Source organism: Ursus maritimus, unplaced genomic scaffold (genome assembly GCF_017311325.1).
Source record: "Ursus maritimus isolate PB19 unplaced genomic scaffold, ASM1731132v1 scaffold_22, whole genome shotgun sequence".
Taxonomy (NCBI): domain Eukaryota; kingdom Metazoa; phylum Chordata; class Mammalia; order Carnivora; family Ursidae; genus Ursus; species Ursus maritimus.
In genome coordinates, this window is record NW_024424675.1 from 23,715,733 (window position 1) to 23,735,448 (window position 19,716).

Here is a 19,716-nt window from a genome sequence, read left to right on the forward strand (position 1 = left end):
ATGACACAGACTAAAAAGACCCCCTAAAAAGGAGAGTCTTAAAAGAGCTGATGTGCTCTGGCCCTGGTCCTTCTCTCAGCGGACATCTAGCCCACGAGGAGAGTCTGAAGAAGCCTGGAAAAGCAACAGAGACCCCACGAGCTACACTTCCATTTTGCCTCGTTTCCTGTCTTGTTTATGAAATCGTGACATCGACAAAGCTCCGGGCACAGAGACTTGGAACAGGAGGCGGGAGCCCTCCGTTAGGAAGCCCTCTCTAAAAACACTACTCAGAAGAGTCCAGCTCTCCCTCTGTCCTCCGGCTGGCCCAGGGCAGTTGGCAGCTCACAAGAGCGAGTCGTGCAGGGGACCCTCTGGTTAAAATGAAACCCCTCTCACCCAAAATACGCTTCAGGGCTGAAGTAAGACAAACTCTCTCCCTATCCATCTGGAACATGACAAGGGGAGGGAAAAAAAATAATGTTTCTTTTTATAAATACCCCCTAATTCGTTAAAGAAAGCAAGCCATCTGAAGTCCCAGATTGCGGTGACACGGGTTCCCTCTGGGAGGTGGAACCCAGCACAATGTTCTGGTTTAGGAGGGCATCAGGTTCAAAGCCCGATTCTCATAAATGCAAGCTAACAATGGAGAAAGAAATGCCATCTCCAGGATTCTTTCTGGGGCCTGCGATGGGAAAGGCGGGAGCAGGGAGCATCAGGGGAGGCAGTTTCTTGGCGTCTCTGCCTGTGAATCATTGCTCTCACATGGGCTCACTGAATGATCTCTAATTTGGGAGCAGAGCAGCAGAAGGGCCCCAAATTAACCTCAGTTTTGTCTTTTCCATTTCACTTGCAGCTCTGTGGGCCTGAATGCCTGGTGTCATTGACGGCAAGGCTCCAGATATCTCGGGCGGTTCATCTCATACACTGATCACAGTAAGAACCTGTCTGAGATATTTGGGGAGTTGGAGGGTGGAGTTGGGGTAGGAACCAGCTCAAAGAAAGGACTCACTTTCGTATTAGATTATTGATCAAAGAGAAACTAAACATGCAGAGGGCAAGGAAAAAATGCCAAAGACTTGTGGAGATGACAATGCGATGTAAAAGTTTCTCAGAAGACAGGAGTGCCTGGCCCACTCAGTCTGTGGAGCATGTGACTCTTGATCTGGGGGTTGAGAGTTTGAGCCCCACGTGGGGTGTAGAGATTACTTAAAAATAAAATCTTTAAAAAATAAGTAAATAAATAAAATAAATAAATCTTTAGGGGTCCCTGGGTGGCACAGTTGGTTAGGCACCCAGCTCTTGATTTCGGCTAAGGTCGTGATTTCAGGGGCGTGGGATCGAGCTCCATACTCAGCAGGGAGTATGCTTGAGATTCTCTCTCTCTTTCTGCCTTCCCCCGCTCGCGCTCTTTCTAAAATAATTAAATAAATCTTAAAAAAAAATAGAATCAGGGGCACCTGGGTGGCTCAGTCATTAAGTGTCTGCCTTCGGCTCAGGGCATGATCCCAGGGTCCTGGGATCAAGCCCCGCATCGGGCTCCCTGCTCAGCTGGGAAGCCTTCTTCTCCCTCTCCCACTCCCTCTGCCTGTATTCCCTCTCTCACTTGTCTCTCTCCGTCAAATAAATAAAATCTTAAAAAAAAATAGAATCAAATATTTAAGGGCACCTGGGTGGCTCAGTCAGTTAAGCATCCAACTCTTGATTGCAGCTCAGATCTTGATCTCAGGGTTGTGAGTTCAAGCCCGTGTTGGGACTTAAGGAAAAATAAATAAAATAAAATCTTCTAAGAAAAGTTTCTAAGACAAAGATAGGTGACTGTGCACAGACTATCTCAGAGAGGCTGTATTAGAAAGTGCTAACAGTGAGTGCCCCTGGCAAAAGAGGGGTTTTGGGGGTGGAGCTTAGGTGTAGGAGGGAGCCCGACTTTTCCTTGTGATACACCTTTCGTACCATGTAAGTTCTGTACTATGAGCATGGGCTATTGATGAAAAATTGTTTTTTACAGTCTTGCATGTCAGAAGACTTCATAGGAATGTGGCAGGTGCTTAATAAACACGTAAACCATTGTACTATTTCAGGAACTAGCATTTACAGAGGGCCTACTGTGTGCCAAGGGTCCTTTGGCAATGCCCGTTTTACAGATCTTAGGAAATGGAAGCTCAGCTAGGAGGGAGCCAAGTGGGGACTCCTCCCAGGTCTGCTGGAAGCCAGAGCTCTGCTCCTCAGCAAGGACCACACAGCCTTGCTCCCTGGAGTGAGCAGTTGGAGGCGCCAGATGCTCTGGCAGGATCCGCAGAGATGCCATCTGTGAGGGAGACCTATTCTTAGAGAGCAGAGACAGTCGGTGGTGTAGCCGGCCAGCCCCCCGCAGCAGTGGGGGGATGCTGGGCAGGCAGAGAGCCAAGGCTCTACCTTCAGCTGGGGCACAGGAGAGGCTAAAAGCAGGGGGTACTCAGTTCTTAGGACCACACTTCCTCCTACGTTTGGATGCTATATTAGAGATAACAGCAAACACTTATGGAGTGCTTACTTTATACTCGTCATACTGTTTAATCCTCCACACCATGCGGTGAGGTGAGTGATACTAGCATGCCTATCTTCTAGATGAAGAAACAGAGGTACAGAATAGTTGTCACTTGCCCGAGCAAACAGGGCTGAGCCCCGGCACTCTCCCTCCAGAGTCTGTGTCCATAACCTCCACCGACTCTCAGCTTGCTGCCCCAGAGGCGAATTTTAGTTTGGGTTTCCTCAATAGCAGACCCCAAGACAAGAATTTCAGTTCAAGTGGTTTATTTGGGAAGTGATCCCATGTTAGGGATGGAGACAGGGAAGGGTTGGGGGAGGAGTTATCAAGCGCGTGACCGTTGTGGGCAGCCGGAGTTCGGTCCTGCTAGGGAACCCCGGGAACCAGTGTGGAGCATACGCCTCGGAGTCATCGGACGTGTTAATCCTCCAGACCTACTGTGGGCGGCAGAGCAGGTGCCGTGGCAAGAGCCCTCAGGCAGAAAGACACAGGGGTGGCAGTTGGAAGAGTTGGCTGGTGTACAGTGAAGAGGGCAGTTAGAGGGGCCTCGGGGGAGCACCCCCCACATCTGCTTGCTGATGGCTACCCCCTTCCTCCCCATAACCTTGAGATCTCATTCAGCCTTCACACAGTGAATTCAGGGACCTCCAAGATCACCTTCTCCAAGCATGCGGTACAACATCATGGCTGAGAACACTGCTGTTAGAATCAGGCCTAATCCCACCACGATTACCTAACAGCTCTGTGACTCGCTTCCTCCGTCTGAAACACAAGATGATGGTTGGCTGCGCATCATTCCCTACGACCTTGTTACTCAAAGTGCGGGTCAACCAGCAGCACCAGCGGCAGCACCCTGAAGCCTATGGGCAAGGCAGAATCTCTGGCCCCGCCCCAAACTCACAGAGTCAGAATCTGCATTTTAATGACATCACCAGTGACTCCTGTGCACATTTCTACTAGTATTTCTAAAAAGAGACTGAAGTATTCCTACTGCATGGACCACATCTTCCTGGGGACCTGGTTTGGTTTGTCCAGCATAGTGATTTTAAAAATCGGACTGGCACGTGAGTCTCCAGTTCCCCAGGTTGTCATCACTGCCGAGTGCACAACATTTTCATTTATGACCCTTGCCAGACCCGCCTGGGCATTTGAGTTTGCAACCCATTCTGGAGCCCATCCTAGAACTAGTTAACATTTGCATAGCATAGCTTAGGTTTCTAAATGTAACATAAGGCACTAAAAAAAAGGGGGTATTGCACTCAGGCAGCTCTGAGTTCAAACCCTGATTTGGCTATCATACTGGTTGTATAATCTTGGGCAAGTGACTTCCCCCCTCTGATCCTCAGTGTCCACATCTATGAAATGAGGATCAAAGTACACACCTGCAAGGTCATTGTATGGGTTAAAAATAGTATGTGCAAAGCACCCAGAAGGACGTAGGAGCTCACTAAATGGAAGTAATTAGTGGTAACAGTAGCCCTTGTCGTTACACAAGTCCAATGTGGACCCTGGGTGTGCATTATGATTATCCTCATTTTATAAGAAACTGAGGCTCCAAGAGGTGAAGAAGCTTCCCCAAGGTTACACAGTGGTGGAGTGGGGACTCAAACCCATGTCCCCTAGCTCTGTAACTGCACTGTCCACTAGAATTTTCTGCAAGGATAGAAGTGTTCCCTATCTGTGTTACCCAGTATGGTAGCCACAAGCCACATGTGGCTACTGAGCACTTGAAGTATGGCGGGTCCCCATCGAGACACGCTGTAAGTATATACCATATACCTGATTCTGATGACCTAGTACAAGAACAAAGAATATAAAATATCTATTAATTTTATATTATTTTTTTATATGTTAAAGTGATAATATTTTAGAAATACTGGGTTAAAATATATAATTAAGATTAATCTCATCTGCTTCTCCTTTTTTTCATGTGGCTACTAAGACAAATTTCAATTACATATACGGATCACATTGTGCTTCCATTGGACAGTGGAATTCTAGAGCTTCTCCACTAGAGCAACACCTGAGCCCAGGAATTTATTTCTAACATATTTGCAACCCACTGCCCCCCAGCAAGAAGTCCTGTTACACAGAAGGCTCAAAGACCATAATCCACCAGAAAGAGACTTCAGGGCCCTCCTCTGAGCTCGCTCACCCCTGACACCCAGAGAGGGTGGCTTTCCCTGGCTTCACGGTAGCCAGCAGCCCCACTGGAATCGTGTGCAAGGCTCCGCAGCCTGATTCCCCCTCGTTCCACCATTGGAGAGGACCTGACGGGACTTGGAAATCTGTGCTTTGGCTTCCGCAAATGGAACCCTGTGACAATAAAAGTTGGAGTCTGAGAACCATGATCTTGAGAAGGCAGGATCCTTTGGGGGGATTCACCGATGGAGCCGATCTCGGCTGTGGAAGCTGCCATCAGCACCTTGGGGCCACGTTACTTTGAGGGGAGGCTCTTGTTGTAGAGGAGGAAGTCTGAGATGTCATGCCAGACGTTGCTGTCCTGGTACAGATAGGTCATGGAGGACTGCAGGGATGGCTGCAGAGTGGGCCGGTGGTACTCAAAGAGCCACAGCACCAGCCCCCACACCAGCCCGGTGAACAAAGGGAATGGGTCCCACCTGGGCTTGGGAATGTAGCCCTCCTCCACGCCCAGGCGGCACAGGGCAAACAGGACGCGTGAGAGCAGGTACATGCTGATCTGCAGGGAGGGAAGGACAGGGGTTACGGGAGGGCACAGCTGCTGGGAACCTTCGGCCCACCCCCATGTCCTGGGGCACCTACTGCACATGGGATCAGGGTTTGTCTGTCTGTCTTTCTTTCTTTTAAGTTTATTTATTTATTTTAGTAATCTTTACACCCCATGGGGGCTTGAAACTATGGCCCCGAGTTTAAGAGTCTTGTGCTCTTCCAACTGAGCCAGCCAGGAGCGCCTGGATCAGTGCTTTTCAAAGCTAGTGTGCAAGATGATTTGAAGGGGTGCGTAGTAGGTATTTTAAAGATTTTATTTATTTATTTATTTGAGAGAGAGAGAAGAGGGGTAGAGAGGCAGAGGGAGAAGGAGAGAGAGAATCTTAAGCAGGCTCCACGCTCAGTGCAGAGCGTGACACGGGGCTCAATCTCAAGACCCTGAGATCATGACCTGAGCTGAAATCAAGAGTCAGACGCTCAAATGACTGAGCCACCCGGGCGGCCCCGTAGTAGGTGTTTAATGTCGCTATCCTTTGCTGTAATTTATCATTCTTCTTCATTACAATTTTTAGAAAATGACTACGTTTACATGGTTCAAAATTGAAAGGTAACTTGACACCAAAAACAACAACCCGCACAAAAATAAAAAATTGGTAGATTGGATCTCATCAAAATTTAAAATGGTTTGCTTGTGAAAGCCCATACGAAGAGGCTGAGAAGAAAAGCTACAGATGGGAGAAAGTATTTACAAGCACATATCTGACAAAAACTTGTCTCTGGAATATATTTTTTAAAAAACTCTCAAAACTCAATGGTAAAAAAAGAAACAATCCAATTAGAAAATAAGCAAAAGATGTGAACAGATGTTTCACTGAACTGGTTCTGCAGATGGAAAATAAGCACAGGTAAAGATGTTCAACATCATTAGCCATTAGGGAAATGCAAATTAAAACCACAATGAGAAGCACTACGTAGTACACCTATCAAAATGGCTAAAATTAAAAATGTGAGAAACCAAATGCTGGCTAGGATGTGGAGAAAATGGATCGTTTGTATATTCCTTATGGGAACGTAAAATAGTACAGTCACTCTGGAAAATAGATTGGCAGTTTCTTTCTTTCTTTCTTTCTTTTTTTTAATTTTATTTACTTGTCAGAGCGCACAAGCAGGAGCAGCAGAGGGAGAAGCAGGCTCCCCGCTGAGCAGGGAGACCGCTGTCAGACTCGATCCCAGGACCCTGGGATCATGACTCAAGCTGAAGGCAGAAGCTTAACCAACTGAGCCACCCAGGCACCCCGGATTAGCAGTTTCTTTAAAAATTAAACATGCATGTGGGTGCCTGGCTGGCTCGGTCGGTTAAGCATCCAACTCTTGGTTTTGGCTCAGGTCATGATCTCAGGGTCTTGAGATCGAGCCCTGCGCATGGGTCTCCATGCTCAGCATGGAGTCTGCTGAGATTCTCTCCCTCTTCCTCTCCCTCCCCCTCTGCCCCTCTCCCCACTTGCGCTTTGAGCTCTTTCTCTCTCTCAAATGAATAAATAAATAAAATCTTAAAAAAAATAATGAACACGCACAGGGCACCTGGCTGGCTCAGTAGTTGGAGCGTGAAGACTCTTGATCTCAGGGTTCTGAGTTTGGGCCTCACATTGGCTATAGAGATTACTTAAAAATAAAAATCTTTAAAAAAAATTTAAACATGCATGTATCGTATGACCCAGCAATTGGGCATTTATTCCAAAGTAATGAAAACCTATGGTCACCCAAAAACTTGTACAAGAATATTCTTAGCTGTATTTCTTTCTTTCTTTTTTTTTTTTTTTAAAGATTTTATTTGTTTATTTGACAGAGAGAGAGAGAGCCAGTGAGAGAGGGAACACAAGCAGGGGGAGTGGGAGAGGAAGAAGCAGGCTCCCAGCAGAGGAGCCTGATGCGGGGCTCGACCCCAGAACGCTGGGATCACGCCCTGAGCCAAAGGCAGACGATTAACGACTGAGCCACCGGGTGCCCCTTAGCTGTATTTCTAATAGCCAAGAGCTGGAAACAACCCAGATGTCCTTCAATGGGTGAATGTTTAAACGAAGTGTGGGGCATCCACGCCCTGGAATGAACTATCGATACACACACAACTTGGACGAATCTCCAGGGAATTATGCTGCGTGCAAAAAGCCAATCCCCAAAGGTTACATACTGCAATGACTCTACTTACATTAACATTTTTGAAATGACAAAATTTTAGAAATGGAGGTCAGAATAGTTGTTGCCAGGGGCCAGGGAAAGGAAGAGAGGGGGAAGGAGATGGTATGACCAGGATTCCTAGTCCTTGGAAGTTCATAGACCAGTGACATTTCTAACAAACAAACAAAAAAAAGCTATGGAAACTTTATCAAAATTTAAAATGCTCATATCTGTAGATTCCACAGTTTCACGGTAAGGAAATTTCAGATGGACTGACACGTGTAAGAAGATGTCCAAACAAGGATGTAGACTAGTGTGTGTATCCTGGCAAAAGGCTAGAGCCCCTCTAAGTGTCCATCCAGAGGAGACTGGGGAAATCAAGGCTGGTCCATGACCCAACTGAGAGATCGCTGATGTTAAAAAGAATGATGGACTGACAAGAAAGGTCTCCCAAATACATCATTCTGTGAAGAAAAAGTGTGGTGTGATCTCACTGGTGGAAGACTCCCAGTATGTACAGATACAAGCACAGACAATTTCTGAAGGGCCACACAAGACACAGTTAAAGTGGGGACACCTGGGTGGCTCAGGTCATGATCCCAGGGTCCTGGGATCAAGCCCCATATCAGGCTTCTTGCTCAGCAGGGAGTCTGCTTTTCTCTCTCCCTCTGCCCCTGTTCACGCGCTCTCTCTCTCTCTCAAATAAATAAAATTTTTTTAAAAAGGCTTAAAAAAAAAAAAAAGACACAGTTAAAGTGTTCCTGGACAGTGGCTTGACAATTGGAGGGGGATGGGAGCTTTCTTTACAATTTATTTTCTAATTTTATTGTGATGCACTCCCAGCACCTAGAAGTTTGCCAGACACACAGGGGGTGCTTAGTCTGCATTTTTTAAAATGTGAAAATAAAATGTGATTTTTATAATTTGGAAGTATTTAATAAATTTGAGGGAGGCAAAGGGAGGGGCTGCCAACTTTTCATGTTGCCCAGGAAGGACTTTAAAACAACAACTAGCATTTCATTTCACAAAAAAATGGGATTTTAAAGAGGGGAAGATACAGAATAAAAGAGCATTCTTTGAGTGTAATAAGTTTTGTTTTATGAAAATGGTATTCCAGAGTCTTTTTTTTTTTTTTTTAGTAAGCTTTATGCCCAACGTGGGGCTCGAACTCAAGACTCTGAGATCAAGAGTCACATGCTCTACTGACCGAAACAGCCAGGGGTCCACAGAGTCATTTTTTTCTCATTTCACTGCACAGTGTTTTTTTTTTCTTTTTCTTTTTAAATCTTTGCTCCAGTGCTTGCCTCAGCAGCACAAAGACTAAAATTGGAACAATACATAGAAGATTAGTATGGCTCCTGCACAAGGATGACATGCAAATCCATGAAGCATTCCATATTAAAAAAAAAAAAAAATCTTTGCTCCAGAGAACACCATGCACATGGACTTGGGGAAACATGGAATTTCAGCAAGCTGCTCGATTTACAGATTGGGAAATGGAGGGAAAGTGACCTTCCCAAGATCACACAGGGACTGGTGGATCACAGACCCTCAGATGTGGAAGGGAGCAAAGAGCTCATCTTCTTTGACCTCCACCTCAAATTCTATACCTGGACCATGTCCCTCCCTGCCCTGGCCTCTAAGCCCTGAGCCCTATCCCGGGGAAGGGTCTTTACCTGGCTGTTGATGTTATTGTTACCTCCAAACAGCAGCAAGCCCCCGACGAAGGCAGCCAGGAACGAGTGCACCTGGTAGGTCTCGCCCTGCACGTGGGCCTGCAGGGCACAGAGCCCCTTATAGGTGAACACAAAGCAGGCCAGGTTCCGGGAGTGGGTGTACGTGGCCTGCAGGATGGCCCGCAGCTTCTCCTGGAGGCTGAAGAAACACAGGGAGCTGCCATGAGTGCCGGCCCAACCGCTTCCAGGGCATTCACCCACTGGGCATGCAAACCTGAGCCAGCAGGGAGGCTCATTCAGCCCCAGGCCTCTAGCTTCCAGGTCCTCAGGGCTGCTCTCCCACTGGACTCCATGTCACCTCCTCAGAGAGGCCTTGTCTGACCATCCTGTCCCCTTTTGCTGCACAGCGCTTCCACCAGCTGATGTTAATAGGCTTAATCTCTTCCCACTCCCACCCCATCCCAGTGGAAGCTACCAGAGGGTAGTGTCTACACCTGGCTTGTTGATCCCCAGGGCCCAGAATAGGGCCTGGCACATAGTAGGCACTCAAAAAATGACTTTTGGCATGAGCATGTGAAGACACGAATGAGGGAGTACGATAGAGCCTACTTCGTACTGGAACTGGGGATAGGTTCTGAGGAAAAATGCTTGCTGCCCTCATAAGGTATATGACCTAATGGGAGAGAGAAACAAATAATCACAAAGCAAGTGGCAAGCTTCGACCTTGACCAGAGATGATCCTGGGATCCGAAGGATGAGGAGTCGATGAGGTGGAGAGGGGAGAGGGGTTGCACCCCAGACAGAGGGATCAACACGTGCAAAGGTTCAGAGGAGGGACAGAGAGTGGGGAGTAAAGGAACAGAGAGAAACCATAAAGGCCTGAGCAGAGAATGTGGGGGGAAAGAATGTGAGGACAGGTGGAGACATGCAGTTTAGTCTTTATCCTGAGAAAGGTGCACATTTAAGTTGGGCAAGGATTCTATTTATCCTTTAAAATTAAGTCACTAGGGGGCAGTGAGAGAACACAGGGAGAAGGGCAGCGTGTACTCTGGGAGGTCAATTCAAGGATCGTGCAACCAAGTGCTCTCAGGGCTAGATGAGGGCCTTAAGTGGGTTTACTGGCACCTGTGGAAATCTGCCAGGTGAGTGGGGACAGCCAGAAGTCAGCTGGTTCTTGCCTCAGAGGAACATGAGGCCAGTGTTGCCAGGCTGTTTTTTTTTTTTTAATTTTAATCTTTTTTTTTTTTTTTTGTAAATGCTATGTCCAACATGGGGCTCAAACTCATGACCCCAAGATCAAGAGTCACATGCTTTACTGACCAAGTCAGCCCGGCGCCTCTAGTGTTGCCAGTTCTAATGCAAGAAAGCTGAATTTCCCAGTTGTGTTGGTGCTTATCTTGCCTTCAAAATGTTTCTAGAGGGCAGCTAGGTGGCTCAGTACGTTAAGCAATTGCCTCTGGCTCAGGTCATGATCGGGTTCCTGGGATCCAGCCCTATGTTGGGCTCCGTGCTCAGTGGGGAGTCTGCTTCTCCCTCTCCCTATGCCCCTCCCCCAGCTCATGCTCACACACTCTCTCTCAAATAAATAAAATTTTTGAAAAAGAGAAATCCTAAATAAAAATACAAAAAGAAAAAATCTTACAAGCTGGATTTGGCTAATAGGCTCTCCATGTATGCTTCTTATAAGCACCAGGTGAGGCTACCTGCATTGAAAACCAGGCCACAGAGTGGTTTCTGAGAAGTGCCGTGAGGGGAAAGCTCCGGGGGAGGGAGGAAGACCAAGAAGTTTGAGCGAGTGAAGGAGGTCACGGACAGTTTTCCCAAGGAAGTGATCCTTCCATAACTGGTATGGGTTGCCAAGAAGGAAATAAAGGTGGGGTGGAAGAGGAAAGGTGCGCCTGGTGGGGGTAACTGCCTAAGCAAAGGTGGGGCCGCGGAACCACACATGGCATGGCAGGGAGTCCTGTGCACCCAGGCCACTCTGCGGTGGACCTAAGGGAGGGATGTGGGGTTGCAGCTGAGGCCAGGCAGCAGAGGGCCTTTGGGGTTTGTTTGTTTTCTTTAAGTTTTAATTTTAATTCCACTATAGTGAAGAGACGCTGTTATATTAATTTCAGGTGTACAATACGGTGAGTCAACAACCCCATACATCACCCAATGCTCAACAGCACTAGTTACAGAGGGCCTTTTAACGAAGGAAGCTGGGCTTCTCTGGAGGACAGTGGGAGCCCGGGGAGTTTTTAAGCAGGAATAATGGGATCAGAGTCATACTTGAGGAGATGGTGGTGGCAGGGGGGCCGGCTAGACCTAGATAGGAAGCTCTTGCAAGTGTCCTGGCACTGAGGGCTGACCATACTATCCCCCAGTCTCAGGGGTGTGCAGAGAGGGTGGGTACCTGCCACTCCGGAAGAGAAAGGTCATGACCAGCGCATGCGGGGCCCGGATTTTGGCTCCGTAGCTGTAGAAATGAAAGGAAACCGTTACAACTGCATCACTGCCTCACAGTTTCTTTCTGGGCTCTCTGACGCCTTGTTCCCCCACTCCAGCACTAATCCTAATGTCACCCAGGAAGGGGAGATAATGCTGGCTTTCAAGTTAGATCCGGGTTCAAATCCCAGCTCTGACACCTTCTTTGTAGTGGGGCCTCAGGCTTGCTACTTAACTTCTCTGAGCCTCAGTTTGCCTAACAGCAAAAGGGGTCATCAGGCTAGAAGGCTGGTTATAATTTCAGTGAAAGGGGACAATGTGTGTCAAAGGCCTCCACCGTCCCCACCCAGTGGCAGTGTGGAGTTGCTCCCTCGGTCCCACCCACCCTATTAAAATTTCTATCACGTCCCAACTTAAAAACCACCACCACCTTTCCAGTCTTCACAGAATAAAACCCAGGCTCCTCCCACAGCCTTGAAAGTGCTGCAGGATTTGGCCCATGCTTCCTTCTCCTTCCTCTCTCGCCCCTCTTCTCCTGCTCCAGCCCCATGGCCTTTCTGGAGTTTCTCTGACCCAGGAGCTGCTCCCCTGCCTCTGGGCAGGCTGTTCCCTCTGCCCAGACTGCTCTTCCTTACTCCTCATGCGGCCACCGACTCCTCAGCCCCTCAGTCTCAGCTGCCACCTCTGTGGAGGCTTCTTACCCACCAGACGAGGTCAGGGCAATGTTTTCATGGCCATGGAGCTCCAAGCTTCACTGCAGCATTTTACAGTCCTGGGTTAATGACTCGATTACTCATAATTACTTATTCTATTCTAATTATCTCTTTCCTCCACTAGACCATGGGCGTTGTGAGGGACTGTTTGATTTGACCTGTGCAGAGTCCCCAGTACCTTGCATGGTACTTGACATAGAGCAATGTGCTCTGTACATGATTGCTGACTGATTCTACAACAGCCCTCAATTATCTGTGAGGGGAGGTGGCTTCTGGAAGTTTCTACTTTTAGCTTAGTCTATCGTAAAGTTAACAAATTCCCTAAAGTTAACAAATTCCCTAAAACTGTTGCTGAGTAACATCGTACTTCCTTCTACCTGTTCAAAATGTACTTCTTTACAACTATGATACACAGGAGGACCCCAGTGTTGTAAAAATGGATTAAAAAAAAAAAAGATTGGAAGAAAATATGCCACAAAGTTATTAGCAATGTTCCCTGAGCCGGAGGAATATGGGAATTTATTTTTGCCTTTTTCTAACTTTTCTATATTTCCAAAATGATCTGTAATGGTTAAGCATTGCTTTTAAAATTAAAATAATTGCGGGGTGCCTGGGTGGCTCAGTCAGTTGAACGTCCAAATCTTGATTTCGGCTCAGTTCATGATCTCAGGGTGGTGAGATTGAGCCCATGACTGGAGCACTCAGCAGGGAGTCTGCCTGAGATTCTCTCTGTCCCTCTCCCTCTGCCCCTCCCTACCCAGTGCGCTTCCTCTCTCTGTAAAATAAATAAATAAACCTTTTTAAAAAATTAAATTAAAACAACTGAAATAAACATTTTTTTTTAAAGTAGGCTCTATGCCCAAGGTGGGACTTGAACTCATGACCCTGAGATCAACAGCCCCATGCAGTACCAACTGAGCCAGCCAGGTGTCCCAAAATAGACATTTTAAATGTTACATAAATGCCTCTTTTAAGACTCAAATCTCTTCTCCTGACTCTCCTTTTACCTCCTCATTTGAGCAACTGGGGATTATGTGAACATGAACATATTCACCCTCAATATTTTTTGTTTGTTTTTTAAAGATTTTATTTTTAACTAGTCACACCCAATGTGGAGCTCGAACTCAGAACCCCAAGATCAAGCTGCATGCTCCACTGACTGAGCCAGCCAGGCACCCCCGTTGTTTTAACCATACTCAAGTAGGTAGTAGAAAGGTAATATTTGGTGCCAAAGCCCTGCCATGTTTTGCTGTGTGAACTTGGATAAATCACTTAACCTCTCTGAGCCTCTCTTCTCCCATCAGTAAAAAGTATTCTCCCTTTCAGAGTTGCTTCTGGCAGGTAAGGACATAGCACATGTAAAAGTTCTAGTTCAACCAATATTAGTGTCTCTTCCTTTCTGGTTCTTTATTGGACTCCCTCTTGCCCCACCAAGTCCTCCAGGTGCCAGGTCCTGATCTTGCCAAGCTATAAGGTCTAAAAATCTTTGATGGCCTCCTTGACACGATACCAGGAGCTACGTATTGTTGTCATACGAGTATCTGTCACAGTTCATCACAGGCTTGTTAGAAACAGCAAAAGACTGGAAGCAAACCCATGTCCATCCACAGGGGGCTTTTGGGTGAATAAAGAATGGTCCCACCACTGAGTAGAATGCTGCACAGATGTAAAAGACTGAGGCAGCTCTTCGTGCACTGAGGGATATACTAGAACGAGATGTGTAAAATGTAAAATTGTGTAAAACGAGGTAATTCTTCCATAAATTTAAAATTATTTCAAAATAAAACTTGTCTTAAAGGTGTGGGGAAGATGGGGCGCCTGGGTGGCTCAGTCGTTAAGTGTCTGCCTTCAGCTCAGGTCATGATCCCAGCGTCCTGGGATCGAGCCCCGCATCGGGTTCCCTGCTCAGCAGGAAGCCTGCTTCTCCCTCTCCCACTCCCCCTGCTTGTGTTCCCCCTCTCGCTGTGTCTCTCTCTGTCAAATAAATAAAATCTTTTAAAAAAAAAAGGTGTGGGGAAGAATATACGTATCTGCTTAGATATGCGGACAATATTTCTAGAGGGAGAGATGAGACTGGACACAGGCGTTACCTCCAGAGAGGGGGACTCGGTGACAGAAGAATGGAGTGGGCAGGACTTCAAAGCATCTAACCTTTTATTTTTTTAAATTAGGCTTAATGCCCATTGTGGGGCTTGAACTCACAACCCCGAGATCAAGAGTCACATGCTCCACTGACTGAGCCAGCCATGCGTCCCATAGCATCTAACTTTTGTGCCTTTTCTGAATCTTACCTAACTTTAAAAAAAAAAATTATTTATTTGAGAGAGCGAGAGTGAGAGCAAGAGAGAGTGAGAGAGAGAACATGAGCTGGGGGAGAGGCGGATGGAGAGAGGGAGGCAGGCTCCTCACTGAGCAGGGAGCCCAATGCGGGGCTGGATCCCAGGACCCTGGGATCACAACCTGAGCCAAATGCAGACGCTCAACCAACTGAGCCACCCAGGTGCCCCTGAATGTTACCTAAATTTTTTCTTAAGATATTATTTTTAAGTAATCTCTACACCCAATATGGGTGAGCCAGCCTGGAGATCAAGAGTCGCATGCTCTACTGACTGACTCAGCCAGGGGCCCCTAATGTTACTTAATTTTTAAAATACAAATTAAAGGGGCACCTGGGTGGCTCAGTTGGTTAGTTGTCTGCCTTCAGGTCAGGTCATGATCCCAGGGGTCCTGGGATCAAACCCCATGTCAGCCTCTCTGCTCAGTGGGGAGCCTGCTTCTCCCTCTCCCTCTGTCTACTGCTCTGCCTACTTGTGCTCTCTCTGTCAAATAAATAAATAAAATCTTCAATACAATACAAATCAAATTTGTAATGTTAACAAGTTGAAGCCAGTGTTCTTGTTGCTGAATTACTTATCTTGTCCCCTGCCTAGCAGTGCGCAGGACCCTCATCCTGACCCCAGCAAGCTGTCTGCCTCACCTGTGTCTCTTTCCCCTGAACAATGAGGCCCTCAGCCTCCTCCAGCTCTCCAGCATGAAAAGAGCCCTTCCTTATACCCCAGACACAAGTGGAATAGTGCCCCCAGCTCCCTACATCTGCCAGACCCCATTCCCAAAGCTGTCAAACTCAGGTGGGAGCTGGTTACTGCCATTCACCAGATTACTCTATGTCCTGAAAAAAGGGATGCCTGGGGTTTAAAAGGACTTAAAGGACATAATGACAGGTGCAATGTGATGTCTGGGAGGAGCCTAGTCTCAGCAAACTAACATTTAGGGAGAACATTTAGGGGACAGTTAGGACAATTTGACTATTAACTGGATAGTAGTCAACATTATAGGATTATTATTAATTTAGTAAGTGTAATCATGATAATTTAGCCATATAGGAAAATGCTCTTACTTTTAGAGATGCATAGTTAGGAGTGGAAGTCAGTGAGTTCAATTTTACAAAGCTCGTATGTCTTAGTCGTCCAAGTCCGCCTCCCTGAATGAATGGCCTCTCTCCATAAATAGCATATTCTTTTCCACCTCCAGGCCTTTGTTCAAACATTCCCCCTGCTTGGGTTGCCTTTCTACCCCTGGCAAATTACAACTTGCCCTTCAAAACATCACAATCACCTCCTCTGTAAAGCATTCCTGGCACTGCCATGGTACTTTAAAGATTGATCTCATTAGGACCTTAGACTCTAGGTCCTTACAAATGGTCATGGTGTCTTAGCACTGAACAGTAATGGGATCACTGCCTTAGAGCACTCCATTTGGGTGAGACTGTTTCCATTTTATAGAGGATGAAACTGAGGCTAGAAGAGATGAAGGCACCCAGCTTTGAAATGAAGGAACAGGGCCAGAAAAGAGCCTCACCTTAGCAAGTGACTGCCCTGGCTGGGAAGGTCCCTGAGACCATAGGGACAATTGGATTGGGAGCAGGTGTACAAAGCTAGCATTGACCAATGACCACTGGCACCAGGACCTACTGTATGACTCATTTTCACTCTTGCTTTGTCCTAAGAATACCTTGGCAAAGGGCCACTGATGTTATCCCACCTTAGGCACAGCAAGGCATAACTGATCAAATCTTCAGGCCCAGTAAGAACAAGTCCTACCTGATTCTGGGTTCACATGGACGCCAAGAGCCTGGCATTGGGGTCAGGGATCCCTGGGTTTGAATTCTGGCTCCGACACTGGCCAACTGATATGACCATGAGTAAGGAGTTTACCTCTCTGAACCAGTCTTCTCATTTGGAAAATGGCGACAGTCACAATTCCTACCTTGCACACTTATTCATTTGTTCAATAAATATTTGAGAGCTTGCTGTGTACCATGTAGTAGGAATGCACCAAGGAACAAAGCAGATAAACATTTCTGTCCCCATGAAGCTCACTTTCTAGTGAGAAAGACAAAGCATAAAAACAGGATACAGAGGTGAACTTAGTGTCAGATGGTGACAAGGACTATGGAGAAAAATTAAGTATGGGAGGAGACGAGGAGTTCAGGGATGACCTTATTGAGGAGGTGACACTTAAGCAGAAGCCTGAAAAGGTGATGGAGTGATTTAGGCGGACTTCCATGTGAATATAACAGTAACACCAGCCAACAGTTATACATGTACCATGCATTGTGCTAAGCATTTCACATATATTGATTCAATCCTCTGACAGTACGATGTATTTTTTAAAAAGATTTTATTTATTTATTTGATAGAGAGCACAAGCAGGGGGAGCAGCAGGCAGAGGGAGAGGGAGAAGCAGGCTCCCCGCTGAGCAGGGAGCCCAACGTGGGACTCGATCCCAGGACCCTGAGATCACAACCTGAGCCGAAGGCAGAAACTTAACTGAATGAGCCACCCAGACACCCCAGCATGATGTAAGTATTATTATCATCCCCATTTTATAGAAATTGAAGGTTAGAGAGGCTAACTGACTTGCTCATGATCACACAGGTAGGGGTGCCTGGGTGGCTCAGTTGGTTAAACATCTGCCTTTGGCTCAGGTCATGATCTCCAGTCTTGGAATCGAGCCCTACATTGGTCTCCCTGCTCAGCGGGAGCCTGCTTCCCTCTCTCCCTCTGCCTCTCCCCGCTTGTGCGCTTTCTGTCAAATACACAAATAAAATCTTAAAAAAAAAAAGATTACACAGGTAGGTGGCACCAAGGTTCGAACAGAGGCAGTCCAGAGGCATTCTCACCACCATGCCATGCTGCCACAAGCAAGTCAACTCCAAGAGGGAAGGTCTTTGTTGGGTTTGTTCTCTGTTGCATCCCCAGTACTGGCACAGTAGGCGCTCAGCAAAAGATTGCTGTTATGCATGAGTTTTAAAGGAGGGGGAGCTCCCCTGCAGTTACCAGCCAGGTGAAATGACCCCAAGACCTCTTTTCCAGCACATCTGATGGCCAGGGTGCAATCAATCTGCCCAGCAAATATCTGCAGCTTCTTTCACAGTCGGTCATTCCTCAGGCTTATGCCCCAGGAGTCCCCTGGGCGGGATGGGGACTTAGAGCTAGAGTCATACAGATGAGGAGTGAGAAGTGGGATGTGAGCCCACAGGCAGCTTAACGGTGGGAGCATAGACAGAAGCCGCCGCAGGCGGGCTAGATGCCAGTGGCCACTTCTCATTGTGCAAATGGGACCGTTAAAGCCAGACAGACCCAAGGTCACAAAGCAGGGGGATGGGGTGGGGGGGTCAGCCCAAACGAGGGGATACAGGGGCTGGAGTGGGAGGTGGTCAAGGCCAGTGTTCCAGGTTGCAAAGCACGGAGGACCCAGAAACAGCTTAACGGGAGCCCCAGCTCAGAAGGCGCACGGAACCCAAAATCCCCAGCGCCCACTGTGCAGCTGGTGGACACCGAGACCTAGAGACACACTAGTGCTGCTCAAGGGCACACAGAGTGGCGACGGGCCCAGAGTCCGCTCCTCCGACCTCGGCCGGACCCACCCCTCAGCCCCTCAGCCCCCGCCCAGCCCGACGGCCCCACTCACACTGCCCCGTTCCGGAAGCCTTTAAGCATGGCCAACGCAGCGTGGTAGCGGCGCTTGCGCAACAGTGCGTTGACCGCATGGAGCAGAGCTCGTAGCTGCGGCGCGACCGCCATAGCGCAAAAGGCGCGCGGGGCGAGGGGCAAGCAGCAGCACCAGCACCGAGAGCCCCGGGTTCCGGCGGCACAGCTGGCGGCACTGGACAGGGAAGCCGCGTCTCTGCGCTCACAGGCTGCGTCTGCTGTCACTCTCACGGCAAGAGCGGATCAAATGGCTCACCCGTCTCACACGGGGAACGAGAGGCACGCACTCTCCGGACTAGCGGTCTGATTGGAAGAGTGGGAGAGATTGTAACCAATCACAACAGGCTCCGCCCGCCTAGCTCTAAGGAAGGTCAGAATCACACTTCTGGGTTGGTCCAACCTAATAGCCTCATTCCTCCGTGCTGGGAGGCTGTATGTCACCTGAGAGCTTGGAAGGAAGTTTCTTGAAAGAGGAGCCGTCCTCCCTAGAATTGGGAGGGCGACACTGGGAGGAGCCAGGCCTCATCTTTACACAAGATTGTTCTGATTCGGTAACAGCGATCATAGCAAACTTCTTAGGGCATAAATCATATGACTTCTCAAGGGCTCCCATTTATTCTTCAAATCCAAATTCCTTCCCACAGTCCACAAGAAAGACTATAATTTGGCCCCTGCTTCCTTCTCTAACCTCATATCCTGTCACCTGCCCCCTTACTCAGCCAAACTGGCCTCCTTGCCGGTCCTTGAGCATGCCAAGAAGGCTCCAGTCTCAGCTCCTTTGCCCCTAATATTTCCCTGACTGGTATGCATTACCCCCATGGCGGGCTCCTTCTCAATCTTCAGGTTTCAGATCAAATGCCACCTCTTCAGAGAGGGCTTCCTACATGTCTCATCTAAAGTAGCACTGCTCTCTCTTTTATTTCCTTCATATAACTTTTCAATCTCTGAAATTATTTGTTTGCTACATGTCCATCATCTATTGCCCCTACCAGGCTGTAAATTCCATGACCGCAGAAACCTTGTCTGTCTTGTTTTCTGCTGTAACCCCAGCACTTAGCACATGGTGGGTGTCCAACATATGCTTGTTGAAGCAATACAGTTTGGGGTTGACATCTCCCAGAGTACTGGTGGGTGGAATTTATGTGTGTCACTATGTGGAGTTGTCATTGGATAACAGCTACACATTGAGTGGTGGCTGTGGCTTGTGAGGGTATCCCCTAGTACTTGGGCCATGTGGTTTTTGTCTGGGATATTATTGCCTGGGTCAGTGTCAGAAGATGGGGTCAGAGATCAGTAAAGGAGGAATTACAGTTGGCTTATTTTAGCACTGAAACTAGATTTTCTTTCTTTCTTTCTCCTTTTCTTTCTTTCTTTCTTTCTTTCTTTCTTTCTTTCTTTCTTTCTTTCTTTCTTTCTTTCTTTCTTTCTCTTTTTCCCTTCCTTCCTTCCTTCCTTTCTTCCTTTTCAGTAATAGTGGACCAGTTTATTCAGGTAATTCTTCCTCTGAAAATAGTGGCAATGTTACATAAAATATA

The 19,716-nt window shown here is 47.5% G+C and overlaps 1 protein-coding gene and 1 non-coding gene across 3 annotated transcripts; one reads left to right on the top strand and one right to left on the bottom strand.

Moving 5' to 3' along the window:
* Positions 1-2,760: 2,760 nt before the first annotated feature.
* PXMP4 (peroxisomal membrane protein 4) lies at positions 2,761-18,463 on the bottom strand. 2 transcript variants are annotated; one of them, XM_008703194.2, is made up of 4 exons: positions 18,162-18,463; positions 11,444-11,506; positions 9,049-9,247; positions 2,761-5,207 (listed from the first exon to the last, which is right to left on the bottom strand). In XM_008703194.2, the coding sequence occupies exons 1-4, from the start codon at positions 18,272-18,274 to the stop codon at positions 4,944-4,946; spliced, it is 639 nt and encodes a 212-aa protein (XP_008701416.1). In that variant the 5' UTR covers positions 18,275-18,463; the 3' UTR covers positions 2,761-4,943. The 2 variants fall into 2 exon arrangements, with proteins under 2 accessions (XP_008701416.1, XP_008701417.1); XM_008703195.2 differs by lacking the exon at positions 11,444-11,506.
* Positions 8,669-8,775, top strand: LOC121104656. The gene has a single exon (XR_005837006.1). It is a non-coding gene; the product is annotated as a U6 spliceosomal RNA (small nuclear RNA).
* Positions 18,464-19,716: the final 1,253 nt, after the last annotated feature.